General features: G+C 47.7%; 1 protein-coding gene across 10 annotated transcripts in view; it reads right to left on the minus strand.

The window, feature by feature from the left end:
• The window catches only part of LOC133391240 (homeobox protein homothorax), a 143,209-nt gene extending 135,872 nt beyond the window's left edge, over nucleotides 1-7,337 (minus strand). Inside the window, exons 1-4 of one of the 10 annotated variants that reach the window (XM_061643432.1) lie at nucleotides 7,195-7,326; nucleotides 6,329-6,417; nucleotides 5,852-6,251; nucleotides 2,744-5,206 (exon numbers count right to left, since the gene is read on the minus strand). In XM_061643432.1, coding sequence (XP_061499416.1) covers nucleotides 2,744-2,758 — 15 coding nt within the window. In that variant the 5' untranslated portion in view covers nucleotides 2,759-5,206; nucleotides 5,852-6,251; nucleotides 6,329-6,417; nucleotides 7,195-7,326. Of the gene's footprint in view, nucleotides 1-2,743; nucleotides 5,207-5,851; nucleotides 6,252-6,290; nucleotides 6,418-7,194 lie in introns of those variants that run through there. The other 9 variants (XM_061643431.1, XM_061643429.1, XM_061643427.1 and 6 more) reach the window with 9 other exon arrangements.
• Nucleotides 7,338-16,392: the final 9,055 nt, after the last annotated feature.

Consider the following 16,392-nt stretch of genomic DNA (forward strand, 5'->3'; position numbering starts at 1 on the left):
GTCACATTCGAACGATTGAGTCGCAACAAAACGAAACAGAAATGGAGAAACGACACACCGCATCACCGGGAACGGGAGATTTGGCACAAATTGATCACGCTCTTTCCTCCAGCCCGCGTACAATGCCGCCGCGCTGAAGTTGTTTGAACAAATGCACTTTCCAGTCGGTTGCACACTTCGCAAGTAGGGTCGAACGGCGGGTACACACCGCACCACAGTGCGTCATTGAAGTGTGCTATAAAATATGAAATCTGGCGGTCACAATATTTTTCTCCTCCTCATTTACAGCGGAATGTGGTTTGCAATAGACCCATCATTTCCGCCGATCTTCCGCCATAAACACTCCCTCGCTCTCGCTCTCTATCGCTGTCTCCTTCAGGTACGCACTTAGTGTGCTGTTTGCAAACAATTTTATAGCGACGCAATCATACTGAAATTGCACATAAACCAGCCAATAAGCCTGGGCTAGCCTTGTTAGCACCACCGTCGCCCAAAAGCAGTTGCAGCTTTACAACATTTTAAAGCAATGAAGAGGAGGATCTTGCCTTGTCAGAGGGTTCAGGTTGTGAGATGCGTCAGATGTTGTCGGTACGCGCCAGGCACCTTGTTTAGCTTTAATCCTTTCATCGGGGTTGTAATTCAAGCTTTCACGGGAGTTTGTGTATTTCATCATGCTTTTACAATCCGCAATATGATGAAGGTTTACAATAAAAACAAAAAAAGAAACACTTAAATCCAAACCATTACTGCCATGGTAACCTTAGCAAACCGCCGCGAACGTCACGACAAAGTCATATAATTATGAGCCGTATGAGATGTTGCTGGATAATGCCTGGATGGGGGCCTTCATAATCAGCACCCCGAATTCTAAGTGTGTGTGTGTGTGTGTTTGGTGCTTTCTTTCTGTGCCTGCTGCTCGGAATGTGATATCTCCATGGAACGAGGATCATTACTCCCCAAGCACACGAAACAAGCTTCAACACAAGAGTTCGCATCTCGCACACGAGATCGCTTGTGTCTTGTGTGTTTCGGACTATCCCGAAAAGGCTTAATGGGTAAAAGTGTGTGTGTTCTTTCCCTTCCCGCGAGCAAGCCGATATGGTTGGTTGGTGGATGATTTGCGAGCCCGCACAACAGCGGGAAGGTGAGCGATCGTACATGTGCGTGTCTGTGTGTGTGTCTCGGTATGTTTATATGACAAGTTTACGATCGCCCAAAAATCACCATCATAAAGAGTTAATTTTGGATCAGGCATGGTACCTTCCTGTCCGTTGTTAGTTTCCTTCTGCTTCGGTTCACCCCCTCGCAAGGGTGGTGGTACCGTTACCGTATTTACACTTCTCTCCTTCGACTTCGACTTTTAAGCTGGTTACCGTTTTATGGTGGCTTATGGTGGAAGTGTCGGTCACATCTTCTGCGTGCAGTTAATTTGCCTGCCAAACACCAGCCGACCTTCGATCCGTTTATGATCGTAACAAACCGTACAAATATCCCTTTTTGAGCGACGGGTAGCTGCTAGCAGTTGGGTAGTGTGTGTGTGTGTGTAGGTGCACTTCCCTCCTGATTCGCTCGGTCGGCAAAACACCCTTAGCGCTTGTTAATAGGACTGTTGTGTGTCGGTTTTCTTTTTTCGCCCCGAAAATCCAATCAACTTTGTGTGTTTTTCTTGTGCTGAGTTGTGCGCTCTCCAGGGTCGGTACTTTCTTCTTTCACCGGATTAGAATGAACCCGGTTGAGGCACCTATAGGTGCTGGGGTTTTCTACCTGTGGCGAAGGAGGAGGTCATTCCTGAATGCTCTCTCTCTCTCTCTCTCTCTCTCTCTCTCTCTCTCTCTCTCTCTCTCTCTCTCTCTATTTCCCTGTCCCTCTGTTGTACCTTTCGCCAAACCAGGCATCAGGCGGCAGGCTCATTCTGGCAAGGAAAAGACGAGTTCCTGCTGACTCCCGCTGTTAAGACCCGCAGTTAATCAGAGGGTTCGGTCCGGGCATCCCTCTTTTGCCTGCCTAACCAATATCACCATCTCCCGCTGACATTTGCATCTACTGGCATACACATACACACACACACATGCAGGCTCTTATTCACACCCACAAACAAGCGCACATGCCGGAGTTTCACGGTACCAATAATCAGGGCTTTTTATTGGCAGGAGACAACTCCCAGCACGGCATCCCCCTCAAAAACGGACCACCGCTTGACTGTTTGTTTCTGTTTGGCCGACGAACAAACACACACGCACATGGGCATACAGAGTTCTAACGCTTTATGGTGCGCGGCAAAACCCGAAAACTGAAACTGTCTTTAAACCGCCCAAACTGTCCGGGCCGGCCAGGCCGTCACACATTACCTGTGGACGGCGGGCACGATCGACTTCTTGGAACGTACCACACCACCGCTAACCTGGGCAGGAGGGGTAAATACATTCCTTGTAAAAACTCCTCCGAACTCGGAAAGAGATTATGATGGGTTTGAAATTTGCATTTAAATTAAGAATTCTCGAACGATCCTCGAGCGCGGTGCGCGTTCCGGTGCGGAGGTCCACGAGTCCTCCAGCATCCGCACGAACCCAAATTCCACCACTCCTACATGTTTCGTGCGCTCTCGCTCCTTCTTTCCTGCTCCCCAAATATCCCGCCCAACCAGTCTATTTGTATTGAGACGCGAACACACGGCCAGAAGGCGTCTCGCGATCGCGGTTCACCCGCAAAAACCCCAGGAAGGAAAAACAATCACCAAACTTACCCTAGGCTGTGCCATGTGTGTAGATCGTTGAAGTAGTCGTTGTTGCTGGTGAAGCCGGAATGTGGTTCGCCGTGGCGCAAGATTTCGGCCGTTTTTGCCACGTTTTTCTTTCTTTCTGCTGGCAAGCGGCCGTTTGGCGTGTGTGTGTGTGTGTGTGTGGTGGGTGTTGTAAGGGCACCTCCACTCGCGGTTGTTTTGATTCGCGCTTGATGCGGCACACGTTAAGTATTGATGCCTGCTGCCTGCTGCCCCTCGCCGGGGGTAAGATCCTCGCGTATTACACACTCGCGCACTTATCACCGCGCTTTCACATCAATCGCCATACATACAACACACACGCACACTCTCGCGCTCTTTTAACACATACGCACATACACACACATACACATAAAAACTACACTCCCGTGTATGTGACTCTATGCACACATACACTCACACACACATATATTTGCAATACCCATGCAACACACGCGGGCAACACGCGCTCTATACGCACTGCAACGGTACGCCACCACTTGCACGGTGCATGATGCGTTTTCTCTATCTATGTCGCTGAACGCAAATCGCCCGAAAAACACTCTCGCTCACTCACTTTTTTTTTTTGCTGTTGTTTGCACGCGAAATCACTTACAATTACTGTTTTGCAGAACCTTGGTGGTGTGTTGGGGTTTGTTGTTTTTTTTGTTTTATTCTAATGCTCTTCTTAACCTTTCTGTTATCCCGTCGGATCTCTGCTACCGCTCGCTCACCGCCCAATATCAGTGCCACCGGAAGCATGCATTACGCGACTGGTGACGCGCGGAGCTGCAGTAGCTGCAAACGGATGCGATCGTTCACGATCATTGGGGGGGGGGGGAGGTGTGCGGGGCGCCGAACCGCACAACGCACCTGTCGCTCCTGTCCCTCGCTGAGATCCTGCGATGCGTTTGCCCTATTTGCTGGACCACGAAATTTTCCACCGACTTCGAAGTGTACCAAGCAGTAGCGGCGGCGGCGGCGGCGTTGTGTGATTGTGTTTATCTCGCGTTTTTTGTTTCGCACGCGCGCTTGTGTATATATAAAGGTATAGGCTGTATAATTTGTATATAAAGATAACTTCTCTTAACGCTGTGCCGCTGCGTGATGTATCTGCGTCGTTGTCGTTTTGTTCTTGTGCTGTTGTTTGCCACTCTCTCTCTCTCTCCAGAACCAGCACAAGGTACTTTGCTTAGGCAATCTTCACTTCTAAATCTATCATCAGTTTCGTATACTTGCTCCACAACAGACACCGCGCGCCGGCAGATCTTGCGGGGTCGCTTACTGCTGCTGCTGCTGCTGCTTTTACCCACGGCTCGATCACGGGCTACACTCTCCAGGAGATCATCAGACAGCGCGCACCCGATAGAACGCGCTCTATCGGCTAGCCAAAATGGTGGATGTGTGTTTGTAAGAATCTTTTTGTTTGTTTTAATTTCACTCTGGTTCACTGATGATGTGATCGTGTGCGCTGTCGTATGTTGGTTGTTTTTTGGTAAAACTTTTGTTGCTAAAAAATAAAGCTACGCTTTTTTTCCCTCACTTTCCTCGTTCCGGCACGTTGTGTTTTGTGTTGGTTTGTGTATACCTTGGTTGTTGCGTTTCAAGACGCTCGTGGCCTGCTTCAATGTTACAATTTCGTATACCTGCTGTATTCTGCTGCACTTTTCTGCCGCTCTTCGTATCACGCCGTAGTAGTAGTAGCGGTATTAGTAGGCTAGTAGTAGTAGTTGTTGTTGTTGTTGTAGTTAATTAGCAATAGAAGTTGTTCGCTTGCAGTTGCAATGAGCTGATAAAAGGTAGGTAGTGTTTTTTTGCTCTTGCATTCAACGGACTTGCTCCAGACAGCGATTCGTACATTAAAGCGTTGTTCCGCAAGTATTGGGGTGCCGTTTTCGGGGGTAGGGCGAGGAGGAGTCAGATATTCTGATTATTATTTTCTCTCTCGTATTTTTTTTGTTTTGTTTTTGGTGGTTTGGTGGTTGCAAAAATGCCGTATACTGGGTTGCTAGGAAAAGTGCGATACATGTACACTCCCGCCTGTCAGTGGGTTGAGAATGCGGCTCCGCCTCGCCGGAAAACGATCACATCCTTTGCTTGCGCGGGTACTGGCGGCGCTGTTTTTATTTTCCCGTCGGGGATCCAAACCCGGCCGCCCGCGGAGACCGTTCACGTCGAAGCTTCCGAAGCCCTTTGCAGAAACTGTAAACCGCCGGTACAACCGCCGGAACAGCCGCCGGTTGTTAGTGTCAACGCGAATTATTTACGCACACACACACGCGCGCACACGCACACAAAAAACGGACACTTAGACACAATTTTCGTTGTTTTTCTTTTTTTGGTTTTGGTTTTGTTCCGCGCGCGCACTGTTTTGCGTGTTTGTGCTCCGTTGTTTTGCACACACTACCACGACTGGGCTACTCTGACTTTTCGGGAACGCAACGGAAACTAAAGAAACGATAGAGAAAGACAAAACAAAACACTTAGAGAGCACACTCTTTTAGGCCGTCGCGCACACTGTCGCATTGGGAATTTGTTTCGTTTCTTGCTGTGGTTTGTTGCTGCTGCTGCTGCTGCTGCGTGTAACTTACACACACCGCGGGCGGCGGTAACGATTTAAATTTAATTTTGATATAAAAAATTTCAAACTAATAAATGATGATAACCTAACACCGAAGGCCAAAAAGGGGAGGAATGTTGGGATGAGGCAACAGTTGAACAAATCAAAACGGGAGAAGAAACAAAAAGCCGCTTGGCTGAAAACGGCAGCGAAAATTAATAAGGGACCGCGCGATCGCCAGCAGAACACACGCGCGCGCCCGTATCGATACGTTGCTGGAAAACTGCAGCCGGCCGAAAATCGGTTTTGCAAACCAAAAAAGGGCACCACTCTCCACTCCGTTGTTACTATTATTGTTTTGCGGGTGGCACAGGCCGCTGTTGCTGCTGATGCTGCTGCTGTTGCTCTTCGCGCGAGATGGGTTTTTGTTTTTATGTGTCGCCCGATTAGAGGATATTAATTTCCATAGCCCCGGTTGGCAATATATTTTCCCGGTCAGTGTCGGCCACATGCACACGCTCACACATACGCACTCGTTCTCTCTTGCTCCCGTCGTGCGGGCGTTCGGGTGTAGTTCGGTGCGAGAAAAATGGGCCCCGCTGGCTGGCTGGCTGGCTGGCTGGATCGCTGGTTGGCCTGGTGGCCTGGCGTTTGGCGCAAAATTGGCCGCTTTTACTCCGAGGGGGCCCAAAAGTGCCAAAAAACCTTTTAGTGTGTGTACGCGCGCGGCGACGGCAAACACGGTCCCAAAAAAAAAACAGAACGTTCGAAGGGAGGACGCGCGCGCGATTCTGTATATTTTTTTATTGTTGCACCGAACAACACGAACAACAGTATACGGTAACGACACACGGGACAGCGTTGGTCACACTGGTTGCGGGGGCAGCGCAGCAAACACACAACCACGACCAACAACAGTAAGTGCAGCAACAACTAACGAAACAGCGAATAATAGTAAAAAAAAATAATAACCCACTAAAACACGAACGGTGATTTCTCGTCGTACGCACGCTGCTTTTCTCCGCTCTGTGTGGGGCACGGGCGCTGCTGCTTGCTGGCCTGTGTGCGCGCGCTCTAGTGTGGTGCGGTGTGTGCTGGGCTATGATGATAATAAATGACTAAACGCGCTCGAAACGACCCAACCGAACGGAATCGGTTTTCTCGTGCGCTCTCGGTCGCGTACTTCGGTCGCTTCGCATTCGCCGTACGCTCCGCTGCGCTGGTGTGAGTGTGACGGAGCAACATTTACTCACACGCTCGCACACACACACAGGTACGGCTCATCCACAGCACCCCGGACGTATGACGGATGGGATGGAGCGAGATGAGCACAGTGCCCACAGTGGTGAGATGAAGTGAGCTGCCGCTGGCGGCGGCGGCTGCTGCTCACCCGCCTTTTTTGTGTATGCGCGCGCGGTGCAAATGAACCTACCTACACACAAACACATGCACACGCGCAAAGCTGAGAAGGACGATGACAACACGACGGAGGCACGGTAGGTTTCAATGGTGGTGGTGGTGGTGATAGGGGAAGGTAATGGCGCGAAGGTATTATATTGGAATATATCCCATCGTTCCTATGGGAAAGTAAGTGCCGATGGATGGGGAAACGCGGTGGGCTGGAAAGACGCGTGCTCCAACGTGATACGCGAAACCGAATCGTCACAACAATGATGGGAAGGAAGGCTGCAAGGTGACGAGATACAGCCACCAGCACGCACACAGAACAATAGCCCCGCCGGCCCCGCAAAACCACCGAGTCTTCCACACGGGATCGTCACTTGCGCGCACTTGCCGGTCGCTGAGCAAGATGTTCGCGTGATGGTGGGAAAATGTATGCGTGTGCGTATATATATATATAGATATGTATAAATACAAAATATATTTGTGATGCTGGCTGGCTGGCTGGCTTTTTTTGCGCGCGAGACCAGTCCGACGTTTCCGTTAACTTCGACCCGGTGTGTGTGCACGTCGTACGCGGTTCGAAGGCAAATATACACTGTCAATCAACATTTATCTCTGCCCAGCCTCTGGCCCGCGCGCACACACGACAACGGCGATGATGATCCACGTTGGGGCTGGGCCACGGGCCCACGGATGGAATCCCCCCCCCCCCCCCCCAGTACACCCCACTGACCAAGGGTGGATCCATTTCGACAAACCCGGTGGAAACAACACCGCTTTACCTTGGCGCTGTTCTGTTGGCGCGCGAAAGCGAAACAGAGCATCGTTGCCCGCGCTCGTGCGGAGCGAGACGGCACGAAGCAGAGAAAATTTATGGTCCCGCCTCTTCACCGGCTCGTTAAACACGCACACACACACACACGCGCGCAACATGGAGAATGCGAACACGAGGGAAAGGAAGAAGAAAATGAAAGATGCCAAACAAACGGGGCCAAGTGAGCGAGAATGAAACGCTGCTCACCGCGAGCGGCTCACGCGTGAGCTGTGGCTCATGCTCATCCGCTCATTATTGGTGCTTTCTCACCGCTCGCTCTGGTGTGTTGTATGTTGGTTTCATAGTGTGCGTGTGTGTATGTAACAGAGAGAACGCTACTGCACGAGCGAACGGGATGGCAACACCCATTGCGCTCAAGCACAAGAGAGCGAATGCGTGTGACCGCGTGCTGCCCCGTTTGAATGTGTGCGTGATTGTGTGCGCGAAAAACGTGCTTCTGCTTCTTACTACCTTCTCTCGCGCTCGCACACACACACACACACCACCCAAAAACCTAAACCCATTGTGCTGCACGCAAACCCATCTTGAAACAAAAACAAAGAATAAAAATTGCGAGCGAAAAAAAAAGAACGACCGAGTTATCATCATCGTTTCTCACTCTCGTGTCTCGGGTTAGCGTCTCTGCAGCAAAACACACAGCAAAAGCACCGTGCAACCTTCCGCCCCCCCTCAAGGGGGCGGGGTATGATTGAGAGAGAAAAAAGCGCACTGGCTCCGCCTATTGCGCCACGAGCAGCTGCCATTGGGCCTATGAAAAGTGATGGCAGTATGCTATTATTTATACGGCTGATTGAAATGAAGGATGTTATGGGCCGGAGATTGGTGGGTCAATTTCATGCCACCGCAAAATTCCTCCATCCAGCCAGTGTCGGTGGGGGTTTCGGGTACAGAGCGGGTAGACGGGGTGCGGAGGACGGCTGTCACTGGGTGCTGTCGTCGTCGCTTTCCTTCATACGCGCAGAAGCCGCTCACATGGCCAGGCCAGCACTGTGACATCATCTCCGTGGCGGAGCGCTCCTCAAGAAAGTGCTCGCAAAATGACAACAACGACGACGACGACGACGACGGCCAGCACACGAAGGCTAAGGCTAAGCCAACCTTCCGTACGTTGTGTTTCTGTATGTGTGTGTGCTTGTGTGTCCGCTGCCGTCCGCATGGCAAGGAAAGACACAGCGCGGTGTGCACTGTGTGCCTCGCTGTGCTGGGACGCAGAGAAACACAACTCCGTTACAAGCAAAAGAAGGCAAGGCAAATCTGACTCGATTCTCGACGCGAAAAGGCGGCATCAAAAGCACCCCCTTAGCCGCTTGTTTTTGGGGGAAGGTAGAGCGGGACAGCGAAGAAGAAGAAAAAAAAAGCTAAAACAAAAATACAGCACACAGCGCATTTGCGCCTTTCGCCTGCCCGCCCGTCTAAATACACACACTTTTCAAATCCGCGAAGCAATAGAGCGAAGCCAGCGAACGCGCGAATGATGAAGATGTGCGCGCGCGAGCGAGCGAAAGCGAGAAGGCCATGTCTGTGGAGAAATGAACGCAAGGCAAATGTGAGCGAGCGAGATAGAGTTCGAAAAAGCAACCAAAAAAAAAAACAAACGAACATCCCTCTGCATATTAGAACAAGAGCTGCGCAAATGTGAATTTTTCATACCAACTCAAGCCGGGCCCGATGGATCCGGACCGCTCGGGCTGTGGAACGGATTGGATGGATGGATCGTCGGCCTGGTACGGTATGGCAAGTACGCTGGCTAGCATTTTCCTTCCTTTGTTTTTGCATGAGCTCGGGCGCAACTCCCGATGTTGCACTCCAGCATTAGCTGGGAAGGAAACTTTGAGCCTCTGAAAGCGAGGAGCTTGTGTGTGTCGTTTTGTCTTTTTTTTTTTTGGTTATACTTCTAGTTCATTGTTGCTTGCTATCAACTCCGACACACACACAAACACACAACTCATCTCTCAAACATCTCCCCTTTCCCTTCCTTTTGGTTCGTGATACGGTTTTGTTCGTTATTTTCCAATTTTCCTACTACCACCATTCCCCACCGTCATCAGTTGGAGACCGGTGCTGGAGCAAATGGTGCAAGGAAGGGGCAGGGAGGGGGGCGGGGTGAAATCATCTCGTCTCGTTGAACGAAAACCCGTTAGCGATGGCTTTTGCTAACACGGGAATATGGCTCGAGCGAAAAGGAAAAACCAATTTCGCGTGCCCGAAAGGAAACTCCTTTAATTTTGCTCCTTTCTTACTGCTCCCTACCGCTTCCTGTGCCAGCCCGCCTGCCCTCTCAGGGATGCATGAGTAAGGAAACATTCAATGGAAATAAAAGAAAAATAACTCGGTGATAACTATGAGAGAACCAAAAAGAAAAGAAATGAAAGAAAACTAAAACATGCAAAAAAAGAAGGAAAAACCCCTTTTTTCTTCATCCACTTTTTTGGAGCAGATACAAGAGCCAAGAGTACAGGGGGTGACGGTGTGAGTGTGAGGAGAACGGAGATAAAGGATATTTTGCAGTTTTTTTTGCTGGTTTTGTTGTTGTTCTGCGCGAACGAGTTTTTCATTTAAGATTGCAACAAATTCTTAACTTTTCCATTTAATCTTTTGTGCAATGTGCGCCACCCTCACCCCAGCACTCGCTTATCGGAGCATCGCTCAGCGGTGGCAAAAAGCAAACACATTTCTTTAATGCAACAACGCACAGCATCGTTGGGTGTGTGTATTTTATTCCTGTTTTCCCTCCAGATGGTTAGCAAGAACACCCGGGCAAGTTAATAGAGCGAGCAAAAGCGGTTGTAATAATAAAAATAATTGCTTCACGGTCACTACGGGCGCAGTCGTTGGTGGTGGGACAGCCAGAAGGTGGTGCCCAATGACAAACGCGTGGTGATTCGTGGTTCGCCGTCGAAGAATATGCATATACCGCCGTACACAGCAGCCGTACGATGAGCGATGACACGAGCGATGAGCAGGCCTTGCCGTTGTCGTCGTCAAATTATGTAGTGCCCATAATAATCTCACCTGAGCTGGCACAGGCTCGGCAAGAGCGGGAGAGGGCCAATGCACGCTAGATGGTGTTGATATTCGCACCCGCGCGCCCGTGCACCGAAAGTGATGTAGTGATGTCAAAATTATTTAAATCTAATGATAGCGCACGACAAATGAAAATTTGTTACCCCGGGAGAAAGAAGCAACAGCACCCTTGATGTCCCTTGGTCCAACGCTGGAAGGGAGTACACACACACACACTCACACAAACAATAACAGCAGCCAGAGCACAATATTAACAACCATAAACATTAGACAGAGAGAGGGAGCGCGCGCCCGCGCGCGTGTGTGAGTGTGTGGCTGCGCGAAAGGAAGGAAAGCGTAGAAAGGATGCACGAGAGAGCGAGACGGCAGATGTCACCGGGCGTCGTCGTGCGTCATTTTGTTGTACTCCAGATTGTAATATATGCCCTCTCATCTCACCCCACTTCGCTGCACGCTCCGCGGACGAACGGGGTAAATATCCTCGCCATAAGGACCCCATGCCCGTGCTGTCCCGCGTAGACGACGTGTGGCGCTGTGTTGCCATCACCGGCCAATTCCTTCACGCCAGCTTTGAAAGTAATGAAGGTGTGTGTGTGTGTGTGTGTGTGTGTGTGTGTGTGTGTGTGTGTGTGTGGGATGCTTCTTCCTGCGTAAAAGGGGAAAGGGATTGCACCGGCCCGCTGCTGGCCGGAATCGATCCGTGCACAACCGCATTTATTATCCGTGCAGTGCGCGTCGCTGTGTCCCATATGTTCGCTCCTGCTGGGGTCTGCCACCATGCTTTCTGGCACCATGCGCGTGCTGTACATATAGCTGTACAATACAATTTTGATCGCTTCACGGGCTGATGGAATTTTGCTCCGTTCCAAATGTTCCGGAATGCCGTCGCATCAGATCAGAGCTCGGCCTCGGCATTAGAACCCGTTGCGGCGTTGCTAATAGCGCACTGTCCGGCTGTGTGTGTGTGTGTGTTTGTTTGCGGAATGTGTGTTCGATTGCGCGTAAGCGCAAGGAATGCGTGAGCGTTTCGGTGTGATTTGCGCCCGTTGCGCTGCTAAATATTGAAACATTTCAGCCCCGTCATCCCCCCGTTGCTTTCATCTAGTGCATTTTTTGTCGGCTCGTTACGTACGACATATCATTTGGAGGGTGCGCGCGTTTGTGTGGGGGAATGTCTTGTCTATTTTTTTTTTTTTAGTTAGCTTCATTTCACCCCAAACAGCTGTCAAAAAATGGAAGCGCAAGCTAAAATCGCCGTTGTTGCTGTCGCTGATAAAGAAAAACCCCGAGACCTGCGGCTTTTTTCCCACAGCAAAAAAAAACAAGAGAGCCACCAAAAACCTTGAGCCATAGTAATGAATTACGATTAATGGCGCCAATATGTTTAATGGTGCTTTTTCCAAAAACCACGCTCTGCAGCGCTGCGTTTGTTCATTTCGTCTGGTGTGTGTGTGTGTGTGTGTGTGTGTGTGTGTGTGTGTGTGCGTGTGTGTCTATGTATTTGTACGGATGGGACACACACGTTCGCGCCATTCTTGTGACAAATCCAACCGGCTAGAAGAGGAAGGAAACGGGGGGCGGATAATTCAAGACACATACACACATTTCATTCCCGGCTAAGGATTGGCAGAAATCTCTCCGTCTATCCGATTTATTTTTCCCTGCCTTATCATGCGCCATAAAGAGAAACAAACCCATTTTTGGCTACAGCGAAATGTTGTCACCGCCACCACCGCCACTCCGTGTGTGACATTCATTGCAGCAAAAATTAAAGAACAGAACCACCGCACCCGCGGCTGCTTCTGTCAACTACGCTGGAGCTGGAATTTTAATCATAGCAAGCGTTTGCCCGAAAACCGCGCTTTCGCGCACTACACACAGAACGGGTTCGCCTAGCTTTGTCGCGCGTTCTGTTGTTTATGACGCATGAAAACGGCCTGCTTTGTTGGCTGACGGTTTGTGCCCCGGTTGGTGTGCGAAGTCGTTCGGCACAGCACGGTAACCAGCAAATGAGCTGCTGCTTCACGCGTGGGCCTCTCCTGTGAGTCGAAACCCCCTCCCCACACACACACACACACACACACACACACACACACACACATCGTCAGCCGAATTTATCGAAGCAAAAGTTGTGCCAATTTCGGTGCCAATTCCTGCCCCGCCAAAAAACACCGGCGTCAGCCGTTGGATTGATTTTTGCAATGGCAGAACGCATTGGCAGTGCCGCTTTCTTGGTGAATTACGCTCGCCAGAAACAATATCACAACCATGGTAGGCATACACACACACACACGATTAATAGCAAACTTTTCATATTCATACATCGTTTCGTGCAGGTGCCGTTTGCTCTGTACCCCTACATGCGCTGGATTGAAAGGTTTGCCCATTTTCGTTCTGGGCGCACAAAATGACGCGATTTGTTGGGAAGTTTTGATCAACTTTAGCTTTACAATTTCACTCGCTCCAGCCACCCTCGCTGGAAGATGTGTGTGTGTGTAGTTTATTGGCCATAGAGACTCTCCAAACAAGCGGCTAACCGTTCGACAAAAACCGTCCTGAGCAGCGCATTCAAAATACGGAGCGTACGAGAAGTTTAAATTGGGCCGTCGGTGAAATTTTCTATTGCTGTGCGTTTGCTTATTGCTTTTGGCCGAACGGGACGCGCACCCCGTAGCTTTCGGGCAGGGTGTCGTCGTCGTCGTGCTCTGAGGGCCAAGCGTGCCAACCATTTTTGCCCAGTCATTTTGGTAAGCGTCGAAACGGGCCGGGCATGAATGAAGGTCCGGTCGGAAAATCGGGCTTAAATTCAAGTTGGTTTCCAAGTTCAATATCGGCTATGCTTGCGTGCGATGAAGCAGATAGGTCATGTTTACACAGTTTCGTTGAAGATAAAACAAAATGATTTAAGCAAATTTAATTCAAAGCATTCTTTATCGTTCTCATTGACGCTGTTTGCTTGTAATTTTGCTGCAATTAATTGCTGTTGGCTGTGCTGGGGAAAAAACGGCACTGTTAACAATGAATGTTGTTTCAAAAACAGTGCTACTTTCAACTTAAGATGAAATCGTTTAATTATACTTTTCAAATAATTTTAAGAATAAGACTTATAAAGAAGTTGTTGATGAAGCAGTGATATTAACATGGGAAAAACTACCATATTTACTAAATGTTACTCATTAACTACGCGAATTATTGTAATGAAAAATAAATTCTTTGTAGGACAACTCTTCTCAAAATCTAAAAAAATAGCAAACTTTGAGACTCCAAATATTAAATTACAATTAAAAAAAAACTGTAGAGCGCCGCCTAAAATAAATTAACGAATCATATCAAAATAATATATTTGATGTAGGATAGCACACGGTTCGGGCAAAACTGTAATACTTTGGCTTTGGCGTTGTATTAGGTAAATGGTTTGGAAAAATGGCTTGGCGTCGAAATTCGTGAATAGTTTGGTGAAGGATATTCATTTATTTTTAATTTCATTTACTTTAATAAAACAACTGTTTTGCCACCTTACTCCTAACACTGCCAACATTAAGTGTTAAGTATGATACTGATATATGATATAAATAGCAATTATTTTAGAAAGTATTTTTACGTAGTATTTATTTTTATTTAATATGTTTACTCATACTAAATTCCCACATATCGATAATGATGCGTTTTTGCTTTCTTTGAGAAAAAATATTGTCATACAAATCTCTTGGTGTAACGCTTTGCTCACCTTTCCTTTATTTTTAACTAAACAATGTATATGCCGTATCATGCGGCGAATGTTTAACAATACTTTCTTACAAAACTTTATAAACATACAATGAATGTAAAAATAAGATAAGTATAAACTTTTCTTTATTATTTGCACTTTCTATCATCGACCGGTATGCAACGTATTTATATGAACACACGTACGCAATCGCTTGATAACTGAACACTAACATTCTTGATATCTACAATTTACGATAATTTATAAAATTTATATTTTTCCATTTTTTTAAGTCATTTATTTAATTTTGTGTATGACGATTTTTTCCTAGCTGTATTGTTAAGACTTCATAAGCAATACGGCAAAGCCGTCTCTCCTGAATAAATAAAAAAAAATATTGTTAACATTTCCTGTGCTAACGGTTATATCAATCTCAAGGTATTTCCCCCGTGTTCTTTTGCCTTATACCGGGCATACTCGGTTATTGTTTTCCAATTTAATGGTGAGGCAATATTTTGGCCAACAAATATGAATGGTGTTTTCCTGGCGTACATACGTTAAACTTTAATAACAACACATAGTTTATTTGAATCATTTAGGTTGTTTACGCGAGTGTTTGAAGACCCTTTTCTCAATGTATCTGCCGCATTGCTGTAAAATAACATCGTTGATAGCTAAATTTCCGAAACGTTTAGATAATGAGTGAATTATCAAATGTTTATTCGTTCAGGAAATAAAAACTACATGTCTAACATCGAAGCACCAGAATGATATCGTATAGATATAGTACAAATAGATAGTTGGACTTAAAGTACCCGAAAACATACATTGACTAAGACCAAGGGACTTCATTCAACCCTAAGGTGCATAGTTTAAAGACCGTTGGTTTACATGATGTAGAGTTTACTTTTAATAATACACTTCTAAATAAACATTTCCGTACGAGTCAGCACTACAGCACCAAAATAAAAGCTTCACTTAAAGCTACCCAAAAACCGTGGCAGAGCTATCCTTCAACCGTACGCAAGAAAAAAACAAATGTTACTATCGATTTTTGCGCAGATCTTAAAATATATGCCCAAATTACAGCCGACCAAAAGAACAAAACACATTTATTCGCTTAAAGTACCATCACGTCGGCCGTATCCTACCTTTTATCGATCCCGTCGCAAGCTCTCTTTAACAATGCTGCTGCTGCTGCTGGTGCCGTGGCGCGCCTGTGTTTAACGCTTGTGCCACACCGGAAAAACTGCTCACGGCCACAACCTCCAGAAGGGGGGCGGAGTGAAAAAATGAGGCTTTCATTTTTTATTGACCATTTGCGCTTTCATTTCCATATCCGAGGTACCCAACCGAAATGCGTCGCCGCGAATCCCAAAACCCAGTATCGCCCTACAAAGCAACAAACTCTATTTCCGTCGGCGGGCGCACTAGATAAATTGAAGGCTTGAGCAGTAGTGCCAAAATCGGAATCAAAACAAAAGAAAATCATCAAAATAACGTGAAAAAAGAGAGAGTGAGAGAGAGATGGAGAGCAAAAAATCGATCAACTATGTACACCGCAGCGCGAGCGCGTACACTTCATAAATTTCCCACTAAATTAATGAACCGAAAGGTACCTGTGACACACGCACACACACGCACACACGCACTCCTCGGACAGGAACTAGACTGTTTCACTGTACATCATCAATTGTGCGTGAGCCTCTCACAATGTGTGTGTGTGTGTGTCCGTATGAATTAATGTAGGTCGTCAGCGGGCCCATCAGCATCATCATCAACATCATCGTGGCAGATCACCGGGACCGGGTCGTGGTCAGAAGTTTGAAGCTTGTCAGAAATAAAGCTGCTCGTCTGAAAAATGCAGCAAAAAACACTACACAAAAAAAAAAACAGACTGCAAGCAGATTGCAAATGCAAATCACTAAACTCGATTTCGAACAGTGCAAAAAATAAAACGGATAACATGGCAAATCGAAATAAAAACTGATGGGTAAAAAATGGCTAAAAAGTTAAAAAAAAAGGATACAAAACAGCCAGCCAAACCCAAATGCTTCCCCCCCAAATGGCCGCCCCGAGGTCAGGTGTGTGTGTGTGTGTCTGGC

This window comes from Anopheles gambiae, chromosome 2 (assembly GCF_943734735.2).
Source record: "Anopheles gambiae chromosome 2, idAnoGambNW_F1_1, whole genome shotgun sequence".
NCBI classification, from domain to species: Eukaryota; Metazoa; Arthropoda; class Insecta; order Diptera; family Culicidae; genus Anopheles; species Anopheles gambiae.